This window comes from Lutjanus erythropterus, chromosome 6, assembly GCF_056507025.1.
Source record: "Lutjanus erythropterus isolate fLutEry1 chromosome 6, fLutEry1.hap2, whole genome shotgun sequence".
Lineage (NCBI taxonomy): Eukaryota > Metazoa > Chordata > Actinopteri > Lutjaniformes > Lutjanidae > Lutjanus > Lutjanus erythropterus.
Window position 1 is genome coordinate 22,656,514 of NC_139322.1, and position 14,912 is coordinate 22,671,425.

At 38.4% G+C, this 14,912-nt stretch overlaps 3 protein-coding genes across 3 annotated transcripts; 2 read left to right on the forward strand and 1 right to left on the reverse strand.

Moving 5' to 3' along the window:
• The first annotated feature begins 834 nt into the window (after window positions 1-834).
• On the forward strand, window positions 835-4,741 carry prok1 (prokineticin 1). The gene is made up of 3 exons (XM_084720011.1): window positions 835-1,068; window positions 2,728-2,853; window positions 4,196-4,741. Exons 1-3 carry the CDS (start codon window positions 886-888, stop codon window positions 4,313-4,315), a joined length of 429 nt encoding a protein of 142 aa, XP_084576137.1. The 5' UTR covers window positions 835-885; the 3' UTR covers window positions 4,316-4,741.
• A 2,296-nt stretch (window positions 4,742-7,037) lies between these two features.
• Window positions 7,038-10,775, forward strand: LOC146325285 (pepsin A-like). The gene is made up of 9 exons (XM_084721207.1): window positions 7,038-7,152; window positions 7,419-7,560; window positions 8,499-8,616; window positions 9,138-9,256; window positions 9,363-9,559; window positions 9,832-9,948; window positions 10,044-10,188; window positions 10,408-10,506; window positions 10,605-10,775. Exons 1-9 carry the CDS (start codon window positions 7,097-7,099, stop codon window positions 10,740-10,742), a joined length of 1,131 nt encoding a protein of 376 aa, XP_084577333.1. The 5' UTR covers window positions 7,038-7,096; the 3' UTR covers window positions 10,743-10,775.
• A 1,806-nt stretch (window positions 10,776-12,581) lies between these two features.
• LOC146325286 (uncharacterized) lies at window positions 12,582-14,671 on the reverse strand. Its single transcript, XM_084721211.1, has 5 exons — window positions 13,618-14,671; window positions 13,274-13,403; window positions 13,070-13,188; window positions 12,907-12,953; window positions 12,582-12,776 (listed from the first exon to the last, which is right to left on the reverse strand). The coding sequence occupies exons 1-5, from the start codon at window positions 13,991-13,993 to the stop codon at window positions 12,609-12,611; spliced, it is 840 nt and encodes a 279-aa protein (XP_084577337.1). The 5' UTR covers window positions 13,994-14,671; the 3' UTR covers window positions 12,582-12,608.
• Between the last annotated feature and the right edge of the window lie 241 nt (window positions 14,672-14,912).

A 14,912-nucleotide genomic window follows, 5' to 3' on the forward strand; every position in this document is an offset into this window, starting at 1 on the left:
TTAAATTGTTTTCAAATTAAGTAAATGCAAGTAGTGACTTAATGAAAGAATAAAAAAAAGAAGCATCATTTTACATCTGGGAACAGACCGAGCCAAGTTATGCCTCCAATCAAAAAGACCACATCTGACACTTTCTGAACTATTTACTGTCAAAATTGATATTCTTACATTTTACATATACACCAAACAAATCCTAAAGATCATAGACGTCACACTGATTAGAAAATATCTTGTGTGACTACGCCGATACATTTTCAACCTTAAAGGCCTTACTCCCTCAGTGTGGACTGACCAGTGATTTGTGAGTTGATGACTCCTGTCACAGAGCATAGTATCATGGCACACATTTCCTATAATAAAATATCACTTTCCAGCTTGTAAATGCTTTACATGAAGCCTAGTCCATGAGTCAGCCTGTGGTAATTTCAGTAAACTCGTTATATGGCTTTGATGCAGATTTGTCTTGTCCCGGCTGCTTCAGACTGAAAAATAACTTTGAGTTTTATGACACCTGTGCCCTTGGCTCTCTCTTGGAGGTGTCAGACTCATTTTGGTTCCTATGAATGTCATTATTGTTGAGTAGTTTTCCACACCTCTTGTGTTAGCTTGAACCTCTTGAGTCATGGAAACTCAGTCAGCCTCTGCTCTGAGCAGCAGATGTACAGTCAAACCCTAAAGATCTACAAGTAGAGGGGGACTATGTGAGCCTCTATCGGTCGTCAGCTGGATGAGTAAGATGACGAAGCTCCTGAGGAGACAGGCAGAGAGGGCGTGGGGACATCTCAGCCAAGGGGAGGGAGGGAGGGAGTGTTGGGTGGGGGTCGGAGGTGGATAAAGAGAGGGAGAGAGTGTGGCTCCCCCCTCTGAGGAGTTCTGGGAACCTTCATGACTGACGGGAGAGCCAGGGATCCAGTGCGAGGTGTCGGGCAGACTGTTAGCAGCTGTTGTCCAGTGTTGAGGGTGCTGAGAGAGTCCATTTCTCCTGTTGCTGTCATGGGCTTCAGGGCGGTGTTGCTGTCCTTCCTGCTGGTGTCTCTGAGCTGCTCCAGAGGAGCCGTCATCACAGGAGTGAGTGAGACGATCAGTCATTTTCATTCTGTGATTTAATCAGTTTATTAGATTCATTTTTAATCAGTTTCAGAGGAGTTCCTAATTACTCTAAATTACTAATTTCTCTTATCAGTCATGTCTAATTAGTATTAACATCTTGCTGTATTATCTTCTCTTTCTGTGATTGTATATTGAGACATTATGTGATTTTACACAACAACTTAGAATTATTCTCATTATACTTAATCTGTCAGTTCTTCTTAAATTACTCAAAGAATCATCATTTAGTCCGTAATATGTACAATAGTGAAAAATGTCTATCACAAGTTTCATGAGCCTAAGGTGACGTCTTGAATTTGCTTGTGTTTGTCTGACAATCAGTCCAAAACCCCCAAATATTAAATTTACAACCATATAAAACAGAAATAAGCAGAAAATCCTCATATTTGAGGAACAGGAGCCAGCAAATGTTGGGCATTTTTGCTTGATAAATGACTTAAACAATTAATTTAGTGTAAGAAAATTGTTAATTTATTTTCTTTTGATGAATGCATTGACTAACTGCTTCAGTGCTCATTCAGTGCACTGAGAAGCGTGCTGTATTTGCACTGAAACCTCAATATTACTAGTGCTAGAGTTTTGATTTTCAAACTATATATATAAGCAGTTTGACATCTTCAGATTGCTTGTTTTTGTCCGGCAAACAGTCCAAGAAACCCACAGATATTCAATTTACAACTATATAAAACAGAAAAAAGCAACAAACCTGCACATTGGAGAAGCAGGAACTAGCAAATGTTGGGCATTTTTGCTTGGTAAATGGCTTAAACACTTAACTTAGTATAAGAAAACTGCCATTTTTTTTAATTACTTCAGCACTACTTCTGTCTATGCATTTGGAAGCATCCTGTATTTGCACACAAACCTCCTTATATCGTTATTCAGACCACAAATATGTAATTTGAGGTCTTCAAATAGCTTGCTTTTGTCTTGCAAACAGACCAAAATCCTAAATGCTGAATTTACAAAAAATATAAAACAGAGAAAAACATCAAATCCTCACATTTGAGGAGCACAAGCCAGCAGATGTTTGGCATTTTTGCAAGATAAATTACTTTAACGGTTAATTTAGTGGAAGAAAATTAGCAGTTTATTTTTTTTTTGATGAACTGATTGACAAATTGTTTCAACACAAATTCCATTTATGCACTGGGAAGCATGCTGGACTTAAACCTCTCTATATATGTTTTTTAATACTATGTGCATTCTTTGCACATGTAAGCATGCACAGGACGGACATAGTATTTTTCATTCTATTAACCCTTGACTTTTGATTTTTGGTTTGATTTAATGCAAAAAAAAAAATCTATTCACAAGCAGCACAGTTCACTTTTCTGGATAATCTTTTAAAATTTGATTACACATGACTGACAGGAGACCACATCCTCCTCCGCTTCAAGTCCGCTGGAAAAACGAGAGGAAATTATCTCAGTCCTCTGATTGATATTCATTTGTAAATGGATTAGGGAGATGACAGGCAATGGATAAAATGGCTTTCACTGTAGGAACATGAGAGGGCATTTCTATTAGCATAAATAAAAATAAAACTGATTCATTGGCATCAAAAGAACTCTCTTTTATTCATTTCCTCTCTTCATCTGTCTGTCTGTCTTGCAGGCCTGTGAGAGAGATATGCAGTGTGGGTTTGGTCTTTGCTGTGCTGTCAGTCTATGGCTGAGGGGTCTGAGGATGTGCGTCCCAAGAGGTGTGGAAGGGGATGAATGCCACCCCTTCAGCCACAAGGTGGGGAGAAATGTGATGTTACTAATCTTCCTGCGTCACACTCTCTGCTACATACATACACACACACACACACACACACACACACACACACACACACACAGACACACAGACAGACAGACTTGTGTTACTATAATCATGCGGACTCATCATTGGTATAATGTATTGCATAGCCCCTTATCCTAACCCTACCCATCACGTCTGAGTGCCTAACTCTAACCCTAACCTTAATCTTACCTTACCCTAACCTTAAACCAAGTCTTCACCCCAAAATGTAACGATATATGTCATGGGGACCTGCAATTTGTCCCCACCAGGAGGACAAGTCCATACAAAGTGACTGTGTAAACACTAGAGATGCACAGGGACAACATTTTTATCTGTCATCCAACAAAATTATCTGTCTCTGTGTCTGTATTGAAGGCCAGAGGTGGATGTGGTTAATTCCATAAGTCATGTTAAATCTGGCAATTGTTTATTTTCTAACTTAATATTCATTTGTAATACAATTGTTGTGCCTTCAAAGCATCAAAATGATTTGATATAGACATATAATTAAATAGTTCCACATCCTCTTACTGTACTTGTCATCTAGCTCATTGTCCTTTTTTATTTCTAACTAAAATTAGTTTTACAAGCTGTCTGAAGCCCATGACCAGCTCTCTTTTAACTGGGTGATATTGAAAAATTAGATATTCAATTATACAAAAAAATATCCTTCAGTTACAGGGAATATTCTTGGTGCATTAGTGTGTCAGTGGTTGGTGAAGTTGAATACTGCTGGTGTAATTGTGGAGCTGATTTTTTCCTGAGTAATAATGAATAAAAATCTGTTTCTATGGCATTATTTGTGCTTTCTTGAATAACGGATTTGGGTGCATCCCTAGTAAATAGATTAATGTCCCCACAACATGAGTAATACAGACACACACACACACACACACACACACACACACACACACACACACACACACACACACACACACACACACACACACACACACACAGAGTCAAACTCTTTTCCTCCCTCGCCCACACTTGTTCTCTGCGTTAGTGGAAACTCAGATTATATCAAATGCTGGCAGGTTGGCTGAAGCTTGAGAAAAGCTGCTGATAACTGCAGAGGCTATTGATCTTCACCGCAGTGAGCCAGCCAATCAGACCCATATGTCACTTTGATCAAGATGGCAACAATTAGTTGTGCTGCTAACACCACATCCATCTCTGAATTCAGACTTTTAAAGAGCAGCTTTTTAAGACCTGCAGCACCACTTGTCAGCTGAAGACGGATTTAACCTTTCAGATTATCCTCCCCTCCTTCTCTTTCCTTCCCCACTTCTTTCAGGTGCCCTATCTAGGAAAAAGGCAACATCACACCTGCCCCTGTCTCCCCCACTTGGTGTGTACCAGATACGAGGAGAACAAGTATAGATGCACTGACGACTTCAAAAACATGGACTTTTAAAAGACACTCAAACATTCAGATGAAGAAGAGCATTTATAGAGTGAAGAACAACAGGCTGTGGATCAGAAACACATATTTAATCTTCACCGACTGTATTCTTCATTTGTGTTCTCTATGCACTATAATACATAGTCTGGATTCTGTTAATCCACACGTCAAGGACAGACAGAGAAATGTCAGGAGAGTGAAACCTTAACACGAGCCACAGTAGACATCAGACACTTTTTACTTAATAAAAACACAGAAGCTGTTTGTGAACAATTGAAACCTTTGCTGTTTTGTTTTCATGCTCATTTTATGTTAATTTATCAAGAGAAATGTATAAATAGTATTGTCAATAAAAGTATAATAACATTGTTGTTGGACACGTGCGCTGTGGACGTGTTTTTTCCGTGGACTGTACAGTTTATGTTGGTTGATTAAACATAATGTGTGGTATGGGATTGAAGTCTCAAGTGGTTTTAATCACAGTCTGATTATGGTGAAGGTCATAATCCTGTGACTTTGCTATATAACTGAACTGACACGTGCCAAACATTTGATTACTGCAGATGACAATTAAAGGGCAATCAGCAGAAGATCTAACAATTAAAAAAAAACAATAACACAGAAAAGTGATGGCATTTTTCTGTGCATAAGATGATTTGAAAAGAAACATACAGAATTTGTGTGATTTTACTGCATATTTTCTCTCTATTTTATAAAAGTAAATAAGGGAATATGTATCACATAGCAGTAGTAGAAGAAGTAGTACTAGAAGTATTAATATTACTGAAATATTCTTTTCCAACAAAAGGGGTAAAAACAAATGAATTTGGATTTAAATACAAACCAATAAGTCACCAGAGGCATTTTGAGCTGTAGCATACATCAAAGTATAGTTACTCTGACAGTACATTTATTCAAGTACAATGTTGAGGTAGTTTTGCTTCAGTGGTGTTTCCCTTTCATGCTACATTACACTCATCTACTGCACATAAGAGGTAAATATTTTATACTCTGTTACATTAACAACCATAGATACTAGTTATTTTGCAGATCAAGTAACTTGCTATAGATTAATCAGCCCAAAAACTAGCTTGACCTCAACCAGATCATACAGGAAAAGCTACAGAATATTATGATGCCTTTTACACTGACAAGAGCCATTACTCTGCATAAGGAGTACCTTTACTTTTGGTATTTTATGCAGGTTGTACATCTTACTTCTAATCAGTGTTGAGAAGCTGCTTTGAAAGCATAGCTTTGCAAGCCAGCAAATACTGCGCACTGGAGGAAGCTGACCTACAGCAAAGTGAGTCTGGTTAACTAAACTTTGTAAAAAGAAAAAAGATCAAATTGACAGTGTGTCTGTGAAATTATAACAAATTATAATACAGAAATGTCAGCAAAAATTGTTGCTAAATATAATGCAAAAAGTGCATGCTCTATTTAAATTACTATGCAAATATGAATGCAGTTGAACTACCAGCCAGATGTTGATTCTAGTATCTACAGTCACTTAAGTTACATTTTAACTACAGGACTTTTATTTGTAATGGAATATTTTTTAAATTGTGATATTACTACTTTTACTTAAGAATCATAACATTTTTCCACCACTATGCTTTGATAAATCTTACTTTCAGCATTTCATGGAATTCATTCATTCATTCATTCATTTTCTGTAACCGCTTAGTCCGTGAGGGTCGCGGGGCTGCTGGAGCCTATCCCAGCTGACATTGGGCGAGAGGCGGGGTTCACCCTGGACAAGTCGCCAGTTCATCGCAGGGCTCATTTCATGGAATTCACTACAAAAAAGACATTTTGTGAAGCCAAATTAAACCAAAGGCTATGGAAGAAAAATAAAGGATTTAAAACTTAAATTACATGTAGATCACCTTTGTCAGCATGACAGGAAATCAACTTGCTTATCAAGGTCAAACTATATGTATATGTACTGGGCTTTGAGTAAGCTTCTTGAAGTTCTCAGAGCACATTGATATTATTTCCTCACACTCCTTTGCCTTAGTTTTGTGTATTATCACTGTTATCAGATAACGCTGCACACGTAATCTCTGTGCACACCCTTGTAAGTGTGTGGAAAGTTTTCATATCAACGTCAAACAGCAACTCTGGACATCAAATCCCCTGATCTACATGTCAACACAGTAAGTGTATTTCCATCAAATACTTATCTTGTACTTATATAGCACTTGTGTTCTATTGGATAATGAAACTCAACAAATATTTTTTGCTGAACTGTTTTCCCTGATTTAGGTAAAATACATCAACAATGCTGAAATAAACAGCGTCGTGACACTATTTTGCATGCAAGATTTCTCTTCAGTATGATAATAGAAACATTAAAAACAGGTTTTAATGAGTATATGTGACTGATATATGTTGTATCTATATGATATATATATATATATATATAACACACATATTTTATCTTAGTTGAGATTATTTTTAAGAATACACAGCACAAACAACATACAAATGCACAAAATATCAGTTCCACTTTATATAGCAAACTTTGTTGCTCCAGTACAAAGTATTTTCTATACTTGTCTATTGAGACTTCAAAAGTCTTCATTGTTCAGTTGTTTAACGGAATATTTACTTTATTTACTCCTAGATAAGAGGCGATTAATCACCATATTGCTTATTTCTTATCTCCGGCTGATACATGATATCAAGTTATGTGGAAGGGCACAACCTTGATGTTTTGTATATAAGGGCTGGTCTCTGCAGCTGGAACTTCACTCGTCTGAGTCCAACACTGAAGTGACCGTCAACATGAAGTTCCTTGTTGTCTTCGCAGCCCTCGTGGCTTTCTCCGAATGCCTGCATAAGTAAGTTTCACCAGGCTGGCTGAAAAGCAACCTGTTCCTTCATTCCTTTGACATTTTACACTTTCAATAGGCTGAATTGTTGAAAGACAATCTTTTCATCTTATGTTCCTGAGGGAAAAAGCTAAAGGCCATCCTGCTTTGAGCTATCATACATTTCAAACGGACACAAAGCTCCAAGTAGAGCTCACTGTCTGATTTTTCTGGTTATAAAATGCTGGACACATCTGTGCATTTTACTGATTCTTTATCCTCCTCTCTGTGTGCAGGATGCCCCTGATCAAGGGCAAGACTGCCAGGGAAAGACTGATGGAGAAGGGACTGTGGGATGAGTACAGGAAGATGTATCCATACAACCCCATGGCCAAGTTCGCCCAGACTGGCACTGAGTCCATGACCAACGATGCTGACGTAAGTCCAGACCAGAGACTATTTAGACTTATTGCATGTCCTGTGTAGTCTCCGGTTGAAGGACACATCACCACCTTGGTTCTATCTGTGTTTTGAGTGGTTTTGAGATATTGAACTTCAGAGTTGCCAAAATGTCAAAATGATACGTGAAACAAATTTCATACATGAAAAGTAGTTTTATTTTTTCAAGGAACAAAAACAGTTTTCTCATAATGTGCTTGAAGCCATAAAATTAATGTAGAATTTGAGTGTCTACATGTATGTGAAAGTTAAATCGAATTATTTCAATTACATTTTTAGATCTATTTTATATGAAAAATGTTGACTAATGCACCAAAGTATATCTTATTTTAGGATACTAAACAAAGAAAAGTAGATGGATGAATGAAATGAATTTTTATATTGTAATTAAGACACCATTAATTCAAATCTGGACTATATAATGACCTTTCGGGCTTCATATTTATAATATTTAAGACATTTTAAGACTTTTTAAAGAACTGCAAGGAGACAAACATTGCCTCAGTAACTTGTTTTCATGACTCACATAGTTTAATTGACTTTTTCTCAGCTGTTGGGCTAATAACAGTTCTAAACATATGCATTCTCATTAAGGACAGCAGTATAAATGTCAGACAAGTTTAGTCTTTTTAATATAATTTTAGATCTTGCTGAGGAGTTTATTACATACCACTATGAGCCACTGACAAATAAATGTTCATAAATTCATCAGCCACCCAATAGTAAATCATTATTTTGTGTCTGAAATCTACCAGCTGCTTCATATTTTACAATCATATAGAGTTTTATGTCTCTTAATGCACAAAGAGAAGTTATTTTATTTAAATTGAGAGAAAATTGTACTTACATCCACCACTGCTGCTGCAGCATTTACAAAAATCCACATAGTTTATGTTTGTTGTCTTATGTCCCTCCAGTTGTCCTACTATGGCGTGATCTCCATCGGTACTCCTCCTCAGTCCTTCAGCGTCATCTTTGACACTGGCTCCTCCAACCTGTGGGTTCCCTCAGTCTATTGCAACAGCCAGGCCTGCCGTGAGTTAATCATGAATAACTTTGTAATTTCAATCTTATATTGTGTTTTTGGGGTGACTTGGTAACTTCTGTCCCTACAGAAGTCTTTGTTAATGGACACTGCCCCTATTAAATGAATCAACAAATAAAACAAAATAAAGTATTACTGAGATCAGCTGTACTTCAGGGGATTGAAAAGCTCCAAACATTTCAATAGCATCTGACACAGTGGTGGGACGTCACTAACTATATTTACTCAAGTAATACTTTACATAGGCAAGTGTCTAGAATCAAGTGACACTGACACTGGCAACTATAATTTGCATTATTTACTGCCTTCCGGGTCATATCATGAGTAAATATGGACTAGCATTTCACTGATAAGCAGATGATACACAAATTTATATATCAACCAATTTGGATATGACTGACTCCTCCCTGACCCTCTCTGCATGCTGAGGTTAGTCCACATTGACAAATAGTGAAAGCGTTTTGGCATATTCCTAAAACACACATTTGAGAAAGACACCTTTTCTCTACAGAGAACCACAGGAAATTCAACCCACAGCAGTCCTCCACCTTCAAGTGGGGCAGCCAGCCTCTGTCCATCCAGTACGGCACTGGCAGCATGACCGGATATCTGGCCAGCGACAATGTTGAGGTAACCGAACAGCTGGAACAAAACACACTAATGTCTATTTAGACTTCAAACAGGCATATCTGCGTGCTCTGCTGAACTGTGACTGACAGCTGTCTGCTGTGTCCAGGTGGGCGGCATCACTGTGGCCAACCAGGTGTTTGGAATCAGCCAGACAGAGGCTCCCTTCATGGCTCACATGACCGCTGACGGCATCCTGGGATTGGCTTTCCAGTCCATCGCCTCTGACAACGTCGTGCCTGTCTTTGACAACATGATGAAGCAGGGTCTGGTGTCCCAGTCATTGTTCTCTGTCTACCTGAGCAGGTACTGAAACACGATGGAAATCTGTTGGTTGGCATTTGACATTACATTTATTTATTCATTCATTTTAAAAGTTTATTTAAATAATCCATGCAAATTATACACATAGCACTCCCAACAATATGTGGACATTACAGTATAGCATAACTCAAAAGAAGAATCAATACAATTAGAAACTGAAATATACATCTGACAGGTAGAACTTAGGCTCTTTTAGAGTTTCATATAGTCCTACTCTTCACAAGAACAAATCCTTGTTTTTTACTCTCTTATAGTAACAGCCAGCAGGGCAGTGAGGTGGTCTTCGGCGGCATTGACGCCAGCCACTACACTGGACAGGTCACCTGGATCCCTCTGACCTCTGCCACCTACTATCAGATCAAGATGGACAGGTACAAAGAAAACACAAACTCAGCAAAAAGCATGAATTGCATAAAGCTTCCACCCAGCTTAACTGTAATCCACCCTCTTCTGTTCCTCCTCACAGTGTTACCATCAACGGACAGACTGTTGCCTGCTCTGGTGGCTGCCAGGCCATCATTGACACCGGTACCTCCCTGATCGTCGGCCCAACCAATGACATCAACAACATGAACTCCTGGGTTGGAGCTTCAACCAACCAGTACGGAGAGGTGAGTCATGCTATCATACCGTACAATGTGAAGTCAATTTTCCCCATTTTCTGAACCCAGAGTAAACAGACATCTAATGTTCTGACGTCAAAACTCTCAAATGAAAATAATTAAGCTGGACTTGGTTACTTACTTTAGCTGGAAACCTGTAAAATACCAATAAATACAACTTCTGTTGCTACATGGTGTTCAACGCTGGGTGTGATCTTCTTCTCACAGGCCACAGTGAACTGCCAGAACATCCAGAACATGCCTGAGGTCACCTTCACTCTCAACGGACACGCCTTCACCATCCCTGCCTCTGCCTACGTCTCTCAGGTCAGTTAGAGCCCTGGCAATTACTGCAACAGAAAAGTTTTCGAAAATATAATGAAGATTTGAGGGAAGTAAATGTGTTTTCTCTTTTCTCTCTACAGAGCAGCTACGGTTGCAACACTGGCTTTGGCCAGGGTGGCTCTGACCAGCTCTGGATCCTGGGAGATGTCTTCATCAGGCAGTACTACGCCATCTTCAACGCTCCTTCTCAGTACATTGGTCTGGCCAAGTCTGTGTAAATAAGGCATCTGATGGATAAACTATTAGCATGTCTCATTGGCTTGAAGACTTAATGCAAAAGAAAAATGTTTCAACTGGAAGATTATGGAAAGTATTTGTGTGAATGTGTTGTAGCTGCCTTTGCATTAAATAGATTAAAGCAACTAAAAACATTTTGTGTGTCCGTGTCAGTCTCACTGTGGTGACTACAATAGAGATTATATATCAGTACAGCAGAAACATCTTCAGTCACCTGGGTTTTAAGTTACTGTGCTGCACTGAAATGTCACAAGAATAAGGATCTGTCCCGTCTGTTCATTCATTTGTTCTTAAGAGAAACTCGACCTTTTACCGAGGCTACAAAAAGAATTGCCAACAGGTTTTTTTGTGTAAAGGAAGAACAGGCCAAGAATAGAATATCGAGCGGCTCTAAGAATGGCAGAGGGGCAGGTTTCCTCTGATGTTGTAACGAACAAGAAACTGATAAGGACGAACATCGATTTAACAAAAGATAACCTGATGACATCATCCGACAACATGTGCTGCTGTCTCAACCTGTGAATAGGACAGGTGCTCAGAGATGTGAATGAAAACCACATGCAAACAGTATTTTTTCTCAATTTGACCAGTTTATCCGCTTCATCATGACAGTGTTCATTTATTCTATTTTCACTTCATATGTATGTCATTTATTATTTTCACAAACAGCACAGGTTACATACATTTAAAGGGGTAAACCAGTAAGTTAATATTGCACCTCCATAAAGACGACAAACTTACAACAGACAAAACATTAAAACCAGCAGAGGCTAATGAAGCAAATGAAGAAGTCAGTCTTTTTTAACCCAAATCCTAAACCTGAGTAGTTTTGTTGCAAACCCTCATCAAACTGTGATTAAAATTAAAATAATAATTAAAGAAACCTGAAGAAAAACAAGCCAACAAAGTCTAAAAATAAAAAGTCAGTAGGTCAGGCTTCACTTAAACTACAGTCACTACAACCTGCTTCTAGTGAGGACTTTGTTGCTCTGTATACAAGGTCACCTGACTCCCTAAAGCCTTTCTGTCAGAAGGCCCTTTCTGGCATGAAGTTTTCTAGGCTTTCTGACAGAAAAGATTCTTCCAGAAAGCCCTTTCTGGCAAAAAGTCCTGAAGGCTAAGTTCTTCCAATTATTCTTCATTTAAACAAGCAGTCTCATTGATTGAGATGTCTTTACCAAGAGGTGCCTGAGAACATGAAACACTCAGTATTCAGAACAACACAACTACACAGAAAAACAAGGATTTAGTAAAAACATTAAATTAATCAAAACATCAGATACTAAAGCTTTAAAATATACAAGGGGAATGTAAAGCTCTAGTTTGAGGGCAGTTTGAAGTTCATTCCATTTGAAAGGTGCATAAAAACCTGAAACCAGGTCTGCCAGTTCATTAGTGCATACGTGACGGATGTTTTAGGGTTCGGTTATTACTGGATCGTGTACTGTAGTTACTAGTTTTAAAGTGAAGAAGAGATGTGAGGTAGTTTAGAAGCTTCAGCAGTAGAGCTTTGCAAATGAAAGTCATGAGATTACTATTTCTTCTTGACTGCAAGGAAATCCATTTTGACTTTTCTAAAAAAAAGCAAACATCAGTGTGATACAACAGATTTAACTGCTGAAATGTTGATGGGGCCTCGTGACTATACACATCTCCATAGTCAAGGATAGACATGAAGGTTGACTACATGGTTTTATGAATGAGGGAAGACAACCTTCCTTTAATTATATACAAGAAGCCCAGTTTGATTTTTAATTTTTGGGTCAAATGTTGAAGACTTGATCTTTTCTACATTTAAAATGTATGTACATTTAAAAATCTGAAACTAAATAAACTTTCACATGAATTCACTGGTGGATTGCCAGTGTGGAGTATTCCACCATCCCATCATGCTCGGCGCTCCAGGTGGAGTCAGGTGCTCCAGCTGGTGTTTCGTGCGTCTTCAGGTTTGCATAAACCTCGGTCTTATGGTGAGTTCTGAAGTCAACTGTTGTGTAGACGATGCCACTCATGTCCTGCATTGACAGACAAACTTTGTCAGGAGACAGTGATGTAGAGGAAGTCTGAGGCACAAACATTCAATCTGCTTTTAAAAACAAGTGACAATGAATCATACAGACAACATGTTCCCTGTTTAGCACTTACTGGAGCCTCTTGTTTCAGTGACTCACACGGAGTTTCTCCATATTTGTCTGCAAAGAAAAACGATATCACTTTGGTTGTATTTACCAAAGAAAAGTCACCTTTTTTCAGAAATATTTACAAAGACCATCATCATCATGCTCATCAGTTAAAGGAAACTGCTTACCCTGCTGTTTACGGTTTGTCTTGACTCTGCAGCAAACTGCCCCAATTACTGATGTAATCAAAATCATCACTGTAAGGGACACAATGACAGCTAGTGGCAGGCCAAAACTCCAGGGAACTCTGGAGGGAAAGATAATACACTGCATTCAGATTAATTTTTTTCTGTGAGATGACACTATTTGGGCAGCAGCAGATGAGTGAATACCTGGGACTATCACTGTAGTCCTCGGCACGAACAGCCCCAGTGGAGTCCAGGATTGTTGTGGAGGTGTTTGTGGGGGCTTGGATGGTTGTTGTCCATGAAGGCTGAGACTGACTATGGTGACCTGAAACCTCTGCAGAATGCAACAATATCAAACAGGCTTCCAGAGTTTCTGGCCATAATTAGCCTTCTCCATGTCACTAGGAGACAATACTACACTTAAATATTATTTTGCATGTAAACATTTATCTTAAGAAGCTGTAACCTAAGCATTACTGGACACACTAAAGGGTATTGCATAATTAGACATTATAACATCACATTATTGAAGATTACAAGATGCTTACCTGACACCTCCACATAGAAATCACTGTAGACACGGTTTTGAATTCCCAGCACCATACATCTGTAATATCCTCCATCCACAAGCCTCACATTCAATATTTTAAACTCTATCCAGCCATCACTCTCAGATTTCGTCACTCTTCCTCTCAGTAAATCACAGGTGTATCCTGCACTGTCTAGCAGCTTGTAACATCCCCCTGGATACAGTTTACAGCAGGACTTGTTGTGGCTGTTGTAAAACGAAGGGAAGGTGAGTCTCAGCAGAATGTGGTCAAACGCCTCAATCTTCTGCTGCTGCCCTTTGAGAAGATTAACATCTGGAAAACAAGCACTTCTTATTAACATGTTATTTATAACCACTGAAGAACAGAAAATCATCAAATTTTGCTTTTTTTTTTATCCCCACCTTACCTAGTAACAAAAACAAGCACAATAAAAACTTCATCTTCAGTGTAATGCTCATTGAATGTCAACTCTTGTTGACAGTTTTCCAGTATTTTTAGAGGATCTGAGGCCCCTCCCTGATATAGAAAAGAGGAAGTTCATCATCTGGAGGGAACAGACAGATGTGTCTCTCACGCGACTGTCAGCTCTTTGAGGATTGCTGTGGCACACTCCTGATATACTTTATTTTTTACTTCTTTTTTAAGTATATGTGAACTTTTAGCCATTAATATTCAAAAGCTCTCTACACTCAGGTCTTTTTTTTCAAGAGCCCTGATAACCACAGTCACTAAACCTCATTTTAAAAAGTCTAATCTGAATGCATCAGTAATGCAAAACAAACAAACAAACAAAAAGATAAATAACTCGATAATTTAAAATGTTGTTCTTCAGTAACTTAAAGTTTTCTTGTGCAAAATAATTTCTTAAATGCTCTTCAGTCTGGATTTTGAGCACACCACAGCACTGAGACAACATCTTGGTATTACTCCAAAAACTAAGATAAACAAGATGGCACATGGCTTGTGTCGCTGAAAGCCCTCCTCCCAAAAAATACATATGAAAAATTCAGAACCAGTGTGTCTGTCCATAAATCATGACTTACTAAACTTTCTACCAGACTGAAAGAAAGTAGTTCTACACGAAACTGCTTACAACGAGGTCTGTGGATTATTTTGATCATGATTTCTGGAAAGAGACATTGCTGTTGAGTTTTTCAGATGATTTTTTTGGTACTATGAACTTGACTGGACTAATGCCATTTTATTTCCATTATGTTTGAGAGAAGGCATAAATGCCTACAGCTGACATTTCCAAAAACTCTGTAACTCACACCAAAACAGCCAATAGTGCC

Excerpts from the sequence above, each read along its gene's own strand:
- prok1 (XM_084720011.1), top strand. The coding sequence starts at position 886 with ATGACTGACGGGAGAGCCAGGGATCCAGTGCGAGGTGTCGGGCAGACT. Across the intron at positions 1,069-2,727 it reads GAGGAGCCGTCATCACAGGA|GCCTGTGAGAGAGATATGCA; the intron begins GTGAGTGAGACG and ends TCTGTCTTGCAG. Across the intron at positions 2,854-4,195 it reads GCCACCCCTTCAGCCACAAG|GTGCCCTATCTAGGAAAAAG; the intron begins GTGGGGAGAAAT and ends CACTTCTTTCAG.
- LOC146325285 (XM_084721207.1), top strand. The coding sequence starts at position 7,097 with ATGAAGTTCCTTGTTGTCTTCGCAGCCCTCGTGGCTTTCTCCGAATGC. Across the intron at positions 9,257-9,362 it reads TGGCCAGCGACAATGTTGAG|GTGGGCGGCATCACTGTGGC; the intron begins GTAACCGAACAG and ends TGCTGTGTCCAG. Across the intron at positions 9,560-9,831 it reads TTCTCTGTCTACCTGAGCAG|TAACAGCCAGCAGGGCAGTG; the intron begins GTACTGAAACAC and ends ACTCTCTTATAG.
- LOC146325286 (XM_084721211.1), bottom strand. The coding sequence starts at position 13,993 with ATGATTTTCTGTTCTTCAGTGGTTATAAATAACATGTTAATAAGAAGT. Across the intron at positions 13,404-13,617 it reads TTTCTATGTGGAGGTGTCAG|AGGTTTCAGGTCACCATAGT; the intron begins GTAAGCATCTTG and ends TGCATTCTGCAG. Across the intron at positions 12,954-13,069 it reads GACAAACCGTAAACAGCAGG|ACAAATATGGAGAAACTCCG; the intron begins GTAAGCAGTTTC and ends TTTTCTTTGCAG.